The sequence below is a fragment of the Seriola lalandi genome, unplaced genomic scaffold (assembly GCF_002814215.2).
Source record: "Seriola lalandi dorsalis isolate HSWRI2012SDOR001 ecotype SW California unplaced genomic scaffold, Sedor1 jcf7180002054599, whole genome shotgun sequence".
Lineage (NCBI taxonomy): Eukaryota > Metazoa > Chordata > Actinopteri > Carangiformes > Carangidae > Seriola > Seriola lalandi.
The window spans coordinates 386,473-395,494 of NW_019525152.1; the positions used below are offsets into that span (position 1 = coordinate 386,473).

General features: G+C 44.1%; 1 protein-coding gene across 3 annotated transcripts in view; it reads left to right on the forward strand.

Annotated features, from left to right (window-relative positions):
- Positions 1-4,441: 4,441 nt before the first annotated feature.
- Positions 4,442-9,022, forward strand: part of LOC111664678 (uncharacterized) — a 49,977-nt gene continuing 45,396 nt past the window's right edge. For all 3 annotated transcript variants that reach the window (XM_087177407.1, XM_087177409.1, XM_087177408.1), the window contains exon 1: positions 4,442-4,759. In XM_087177407.1, coding sequence (XP_087033533.1) covers positions 4,592-4,759 — 168 coding nt within the window. In that variant the 5' untranslated portion in view covers positions 4,442-4,591. The remainder of the gene's footprint in view (positions 4,760-9,022) is intronic.

Below are 9,022 nucleotides of genomic sequence, written 5' to 3' on the forward strand. Positions count from 1 at the left end.
ACACAGATATTGATGATTGAAGCAAGCTAACAATCTTGATGGCTCTGTCAGTGCGGCGGGGGCTCGTGCACGCCGAGCGAGGTGATAACGTCGTGACAGGTTATGAGACAGAACTTGTGATAAATAGGCGCCGCTCCTTTCAGAGGAAGCTGGTTTACAGTAACTCGGACGGGAGGCGAGTAAAGTAAAGACAAACAATAGGGGGGTTCCTTGCCTCGGCCTCCCTGCGCTTGTCTTCTGCAGGTGTTTTCGGGCTTTTCGCCGCAGTAACTCACTCCTCTAAAGAAGCTCCTTCTTTAGCCCCTGTCTCCCCTGGAGATAAAGTACAGACACCCCACTCTCCCTGTCTTTCTTTCAGCTAACTCCTGAATAATCCAGCAACAATACAGGGCTCTGAGGCGGTGTGCAGCGATTCGCCGCAGGCCTGACTTGTTTTCGGGGTGCAGCAGGGGTGGGGGAATGGCATTATGGAGATCAGCTAATGCATGTAAAACACTGCATCCATTTTTTTTTTTTTTTTTTGTGGAACAAGTGGTAAAGAAAAAGTGTGCAGCACAATAGAGGCTGTGGAGCGCTACGCTTAACCCACCACACCTGGAGCACACAACAGGGGGTGAGAGTGGCAGCCCACCTCTCTCTCTCTCTCTCTCTCTCTCTCCCCCACCCCAAACCCCTCTAACCCCGCCTGCCTCACCCATCATCAGCAGCACCACAGCACCTATCAATACAGGCTGTAAGGAGCTTGGTTGGGCTGCAGGAGGGGGGGGCTGCCTGTATTCACGGCCTGACTATGATAAAGACGCACAGTGAGGAGCCATTCAAGAGCCCTGGGCCCATAATGGAGTCACTAATAGGTGCCTATTCAGCAAGGAAAGTGTTTTCTGGGGGGAGAAAAAAAAGTTTGGGGGGAAGCAACAATCACTTTGTCTGCTGCCTTGTGTATGTAAAATTTATGCAGCGCTCCACCCCTCCACCCTTTTCCAACTCTTTTTGCTGTCTTTTTTTTCTTTCTTTAAAGAGCGTCACCAGTGAATAGACTACATGCATAGTTTGGAGTCTTCCTTTCATCCTTACTTGAAAATAAATTGAATGGTGTGTTCTCGAGTGAGTCCAGTCCAGCGGCAGGGATCACAAAACAGGAATACACACTCTCTCTCTCTCGCTCTTTCTTTTTCACTTCCCTCTCCTCCATAAAACTGTTGGCCATATGCACAGGTGACCAACTCTTACATACATCTGTATTCTTTAGCACATCTGCAAAATGCTGTATGCATTTGTGCTTGGATTTAACATCACACTGAGGTGGAAGTGCCATTAGTTTTTAAGTTTACTGGTATGTGTAGATAAAGGTACTGTGCAGAAATCTGAATGTAAAATTCAAAAGCAATTAATCAAAGTTAAAAGTTTGTAGTGAGGAGTTAAGTTTAACCAACACAGTAACATTTAAGACAGTTTTTGTATTGCTACATAGCTAACGTTAGCATTAACAGCTGTTTACTTTACCAGTCTTGCAGAGATCTTCAGCCGTCGCTGTGTTTACAATACAAGAGGTTATAATACGTCCACTGAGCTGCCACTTGTTCTGGGCAGACTGGATACTACAGTGACTCGGTATGGGAAAGTGACGGGCCGCGGCAGGCGGGTTACCATGCCGTCTTAGAAGCAAAACAAAAGGGTGGTTTTCCTTCTCTGGTGACAGCTCTTGGTGAGTAAAGGAATGAAGTTTGATGCTGAAATCGCAATTGTTCTAGACTGGTAAATCAACAGCTGTTAATGCTAACGTTAGCTATATGTAGCGATAGCAAAGACTTAGAAATAGCTTCTTTAATTATAAGCACTTCAGCTGTAAATATGCACAAGTAGCACTTCTAATTCAATCACAATAGGAGGCTACGGATCTGAAAGAACAAACAAACATCTCAACCTTTCATCTGTGTCAGAAAAAACCTGGTGCAGGTTCAGCAGCTTTCACAGACATTTTCCAACTTGGTCAGACTCTCAACGCTGTGAGAACCAGTTGCCCGGGCGATACATTTTTGTAAAAAAATTTTTAGGCGTGTGCAGGTCTGTCATAAAATCTATCAATACACCGCACCAGAAAAATAATGAATCGATATCTATATCAGGATGATGTAATGAAGTTTGATATGTAGGAGCCCAAAGATACAGCAGGTGTGGCCCTTGGCATTACATCCATACAACTCTTAATAATAGTGAAAGTAATGATTTATTACTTGTTACTTGCTAATGTTGTTACACGCACATATAAGTACATTTTCAGTATCTGTCAAACTATTAATTTTAATGTGCAAAGATTTAAAATACATCTCTGGCTGATGCTCAGGCCTGAACACTCCTATCGCCGATAGCAACTGTATTTGCTGCTGACCCCCTCCCTTGGTGCCGAGGCACCAGGGGAGCAGACCTCTTGGATGAGCTGACTAATCATGAAATGCTGGGACCATATTGAAAAGAGGGGACATGAACTGAGAAATGCTGGGACCATATTGTGCTGCGTGTCAAAGGGCTTAGCTGACAGATTGATGAGATGCGGAAATAGCGGAGGTAACTGGGGGGTGGGAGGGGAGGGGGGGGGGGTCCCAGCATGGCATGGCAACCAGTAACTGGAGTCAGAGCAGGACTGCCTGCAGGCCTACCGGGCAGAGCCGGCGCAGGTCAACGCTCTTTGATTCTGGGTCCCGCAGCCGACAAAGGGCAGCACGCAGTGGGCAGGGCTGCTTTCCTTAGAACAGCATGAAAGCCCTTGTAATGGTATTTTTATGTGTTTTGTGAGAAGCTTTGTCAGCTTTGTGTGCTGATGTATGTGTTTATTTGTGTGTGTGTGTGTGTGTGTGTGTGTGTTTGTGCTTTTGCAGATGTGTACCATCCAAATTAACCTTTCTTGACTATTTTTTAGTCTAATTGAGAAAAAAGCTTGAAATTAAAACAAAAAAAATTCATCTTTAAAGTGTTTTAATTTTATTTTAACAGAAATATTCACTGTGTTAGCCAGGTGTTTTTATCAGTTGTAAGTTTTTACTTTTTTCTTCTTCTCTAATAGAGAGAGAAGATAAAAAATTATATCATATTAAGAAATAATCATGATCAATCTACTTGTATGTGAAAGCTGTTGCTTATAGTGATGAAACCACAGAAGATTTTCAGCAGCGTTAGTGTTTTCGGCTCATTGTTTTGGTTTTCCAGCCCACAGCTTTACTGTTATGATTCACCGCTGTCATAGTGTGATTTTTTATTTTTTTAATGTTCAGCAGGCGCCGGAAAAGCTCTAAAAATCTAGATATTTCCATTAGTTTTTATCGTACTGATTATCCAATGCTGTAAACAGACGTGTATTAAACATGTTGTAAAAGATACAAAGGGATTGAAACAAGGATCCACTGACTGACTCTAAAAGAAAAAAAAAAAAACATTCACAAAATACTGCGATTTTCAACCATATACTTCCGCTCACACAATGCATTTTCTGGCAGTGTCTTAGCAACTGTTATTGTGGCATCTGGATTACCCAAAGTGCACTGCAGGGCCCCCGTAGAGTCGAACAGAGGGAGATCTCAGGCAGAGTGTGCTTCAGGAAGGGAGGAGGTCATGTCACAAGTTGTGTTGCTATAGTCGGTGGATTTTCAGAATAATTTAATTAAAGAAGGCGCTTTGTTTTTGCAAATTTTGCAGAAGACAAATGTCACAGGATTTAAAAAAAAAAAAAAGGGGAAAAAAAGAAGTTGAAAGTAGTAGATGTAGTAGAAGTGGGGCATGGGTTGTGTGGGGGTGGCTGCCAAGTGTTTGGTCTGGTCACCATGGAAAACACTGACTGACTGCTCCTTGGTTAATGTTACACCAAGAGCATATTTACTAAGATTTTCCAGAACTACAAATCTGAGGATGAAGAACCTCAGAACCAAGACACACTCTAGATAATGAGCTTTGATGGCAGATACAGATAGAGGGCTGTTCAGAACATGCACACAGTAGTGAGGTCTGATTTGTGGAATTGATTGGGTCCATTGTTTCCACAGCACTTGCCACTATATGCCCTGTAATGTAATTAGGGCCATGAGATTTATGCTGCTGTATAGCAGCCCAGAACCTGATCCATGTTGTGTCTGGAAGTCGGGCTGAAAAGCCTTCTCTCTGTCCAGCTGGTCCTGATTTCTGCTCTGGCCTCTGTCACTGTGTGGGGCTACAGTGCTGTTCACTCCTTAATTGAAAGCTTTGGTTTGTTGAAGGCCTTGTTTTCATGTTGCATCTGGAAGAAATATGGAAGTTGATGTTCATTATTTGCCTGAAAATTTGTAGCAAACTCAGATGGGAATCTTGTTCTGTGCTTTTGTGTTTGCCAAGGAATCGATGTGCATGAGAGACTTGCACCAGTTTAGCAGGATGGTAATTATTAACAGCCATAAGCTGTTTAAATAGACTGCATTTTTTTTGCCTCCCACAGAGAGGCATTGCCCAGTTCCTCTACCCTTAAATCACTCAGCTACAAAGACTGAAGGTATACAGCAGAAAACGTGGAGACTTCAGGATTTTACTGGTGAAAATGAGTGAAATGAAAGACTAGAGCTCGTTGAATATGTCTGCTGTCGACAGAACAGGAGCACTGGAGCGTCATTGGGAAAACAGACGTTCCAGAAATCAGGATTTCAAGCGTCCTTTGAGACTTCTGGCTCGGCCCAGGCATCCCGTCAGCACGAGCACCTGGTCGCCTGACGGCCCCCGTTCTGCACAGCACGCGCACAGGGTGAGTCCCTCCATGCCCACCCAGCTCTTCCTAAATCCACAGCTGATGGGGCCTACTGCCGCCACCGCCCACAACTCCAATATCCCAAATGAAAGACACGTCAAACGCTGCTGAATGAGCCCCATGTAGAGAACATGAGAGAGAAGATCCGTAAGACCCGGAGCATCTGTCCACCTCTCTGACACTAATGAATGTTAAGTAGGTTAGCTGCTGGTGTGTCACTGTCCCACAGGTCATTGTGACTGGTGGTGGCAGCGGGGCTGTGCTTTTGTCAGGGTGCGCCAACCCCCTGTGAGACGTCTAAAATGGCTGGGCCGCTTACTCCTACACACAATCCCAGCGCCAATAGTTGCCATATTGATCCTTCTTGCTTGCAGATTAAAGCATAAAAGGAGCTCTGTCCTATCAGCAGGGATCCCCACTGACTCCCAGAGCTCATTTCAGGGTCACAGAGTCCTTGCAGCCCCCTGACCCGGACCCCAATATGAACACACACAAACACCGGTGCAAGGCAGGAACGAAACCTTTCCAGGGATGAACTCCATTAAACAGGATTGGTCGGATGCTCACATTCATGGCTCATTATAGCTGACCCCGGGCTTTCTCTTTCTCAATCTGGGTGCTCTCCTATTCTGTGTCTGACTCTAACCTGGCCAAAGACATGCTGAGGTGGTCACCCTCGCCTTTTGTTTGCCATTGATAGCTCGGCCGTTTGCTTGATTGTCTTCTGAACTGGATCTCCTCATCCGTTGTGTTGCGCTGCATTGCCGAGTTCCTGTGGTGTGCTTTTAAAGTTTTGTCTCCGCTTTAGGAACTGTGTCGCTCTTTTGTCTCAATCTTAGTTGGTTTATAGACGAATCCGGTGGCTGGTCAAGTGGTGCTGCCATTGCTGTGGTGGCAGAGTCCAACCGAACACATTAACATTTGGGTTATCGTGGTCGGCTGTCGTCGTCCCCCCCCCCCCCCCGAAAGTTCAGGATAGTCCTTGTGAATGTGGGAGTTAAACATTCTCGTTTTTAAAAATTAGTGATGATATAGACTTGGGGAAAAAAAACATCACTATGTATTAAATGACAACGTGACAATGTGAAAAGGGGGACGCTTGTAGTGATGACTCCGCAGATTTATTATCTGAATCTGCAGCTGATCTCAGCTATACAGAGGTTTCCATGCCCTCATAGCGTCAGTTTCAACTGCAGGAAGTAGCTGGTTTCAGTAAAAACAACGATAATTATGTGCAGAATTAGCGAGTAGTTCGAGACTAGCTGGTGAACATAGTTTAGCATTTAGCTAGAGAGCCAGATGTTTCTTCTCAGGACTTGGTAGAGACCAGAAAAAACAGAGAGCGAATCCTGGACTAAACATTCATCAGGTGGTTAGAAACTCCACTCCACACGTATGGCAATGTTTCTCTGTAACTGCTTGGTGTGTAATATATTTCAACATTTAAGGGCTTAAAAAGTAGAGGCAGCTTGTTTACTTCTGTTTGTTACCCGGATTGATCTGCATGATGTGTGTTAGTGCGTCCTTGGTGCTGACCTCACCAGGATGGAGCTCTGATCTCCGGCTCCCTGCTCCCTCAATTAAACGTTGATTAAATGCCTTTTAATGTGCCCTGACTCACAGACAGGGTGTAATCAGGTGAAACAGAATTAATAAAGCATCCAGTGTCGTGCTCAGGAGAGAGGGAAGAGCTCCCCTGAGAAAGACAGACAGATGGCGGCAGGAATCACCAGAGAGAGGAGAAAGCAGAATGGGAGAGGGGATAAAGCAAAGACCAGCCACCACTTTGGTGATTAGCTCCAAATTGGTAATTTGATCCAGCCCCTCCCACCTACTCTTTATTGATAAGAAAGGCCATATTTGACCATATTTCCCCCTGCTGGCTCAGACCAGCAGCACAGCACTTCCTGTCCTCTTGGGTCCCGCCAGCCCACGCCGTTCTGCGCTCAATGGATCTGACAGGAAGTACCCTGAGGTGGAGTTTGCGTGGAAAAGGGGGGACACACGCCGTCGACACATGCACTCTGGAAAGCCCATCTGCCAGGAATCTGCCTAATCTCATCATCTGAATTGAACAAGGAAAAGAGGAGCAGCAATCACTTTAGACAAACCCTCTATGGGATTATGTGTTGTATTTGTGATGATGGGTCAAACCATGACATCAAAGGCAGAGCGAGGCCATTGACTGATGCAATTTTGTTTGAGCTAATGGAGCAGCAGCTTTATTATTGGCCTGGCTTTTTGTTGTATATTCATGTGTCATCAAACTAACACAATCATACTGTATCTGTTGAGATTGAAAGTTGAAAGTCTTGACATTTGAAACAGAAGTTGAAACATCTGGATCTTCATCAGCAAATGGGGTTTTTCCCAGTTGTAATTGCAGATGTTCAGATTTCCATTTCTTATGAGCACGCTGAGGACTTTTCTTCTATGTGGGCGGAAAAACTGAGACTGAAAGTTCCCTTTTGATCTTGGAAACAGTAGTTTTTAGAGATTTGCGATATTTAATCTTACATGTTCAATTTTACATGAGCATTTTTTTTTCTTTTTTAACTTCTCGGAAAAATGCTGCAACAAACAAGAAGTCAGCATCTTAAAATAAAGCAAACCCCTATATGCTGAGGTAGATGGTGTGATGAGATAGAAAGCTCCAGTAAGTAGACCTAAAATAAACCTTTTGATGAAATTGTTTTGTCAAATACAATAGCTAGTTTCACAATGTGTAATTGACAGTTAGGCCTGTAATCACAGTACTGTTATGGTTACTGCTACGTCTCTCAAGCTTTCTGTTCTCACATGGCACATATGCAGTTGCCATTTATAACGGCAGCAGATCAAAGACACAAAGTCGTTGTTGATTTCAGAAACAGGTGGGCAAAAGCAGTCCTCTCATCTCTAGCTGGCAGCCATCAACTTTGTTGGCTGAAATGATGATTACAGGTAGCAGATTTTATAATTTCACTCTTTAGCTGCTTAGCTTACATACTTGGACAAGCAAGACAGAGGTTAGATTTATACTTTTTATATTATTATTATGTCGTTGGTTTCATTTTAAACAGTAAAAGAGAAAATATCTATCTTGTGTAAGGAGTGTGGTTGCAGTTACTAGAGTGTAAACTTGTCTAAAGAGCAGACCAGTGCAGCTAACGTTAGCCTACACTCAGATAGCATCCAGTGCTAGCTTCCACATGGTAAAAGAAATGCTACACAGTGGATGAGTTTTCAGTAAGGGGAAGGTTTTTTAAATTTATTTAATCTGTTGTCAAACAAAATGTAGTTTGGTAATAAAGAGTTCCTTAGGCATGGCCGTAACGCTTACTTAGACTACGACTGTAGGTAGCAAGCTAGTTAGCAGGGCATGCTAATGTTTGCAACTTAGTGGAGAAATAGCCTACAAATGGGTTTAGCAAATTGTCAACTGAAAGTTGCAAGTGTAGAGTTGCAGTTCACAATAGTGAAAATATAATACTTAAAAAACATTTTTTTTGATTAAAAATTTACGCAACGCTTTTCTCCTTAATTTCCTCATTCATTTGAATTTTGCCCTTTTTTCTTTTGCCTTATTTTCTGTTTCACTTCCCATAATTTCTCTACTTTGTTTCCACAGGCCGACCCAACCCCCAGCCACTTCATCCGCTACTGTCTGAAAATGTACTTGATTTCACATTCAGCATATAATTAGTAACAACAAGGTCACTGGGCCACAAGCACCCATGATTTGCAGGGAAATTGGTTGCTGTTCCCTGACGGTTCATTATTGGGCTGCAATTAAGTCTTCTATTAAGGATGGAGAGCTTGTGAGGTTTTTCCGCCATAATGTGCATAATCATACGTGATGTGCTTTGTTAAATACAACAGGTACGGCCTAAACGCAGCCAGCAGACAAAGGCGGTGAGATGGCCAGACCTGATGCTGGCCTCTAGCCTCTCATAGTGGCACTGAATGGGTTTGAGAGTCTGGCACAAGCTGGCAAAAAGCTTCACACCAGTGCACTCCAAAGGAAAGGGAAACACACACACACACACGTATACACACATCAAGCTCCATTGTCCTCTCACCCTGCGAGCCCATTTTGCCCCCTGTCACCCACTCTGGTCTGGGGTTACAGCCCATGAATGAAGGGTGAGTCCTGGGAGGATCTGCTCTCTTGCTCCCTGGAGTGGACGGGCTCTCGAGCTGACTCTGTGCTTCTGGGAGCTGAGAGATGGATGAGCTGCTGTGCTGACTGCTGTCTACTGGCCGGTGAAGTGTCTCCAT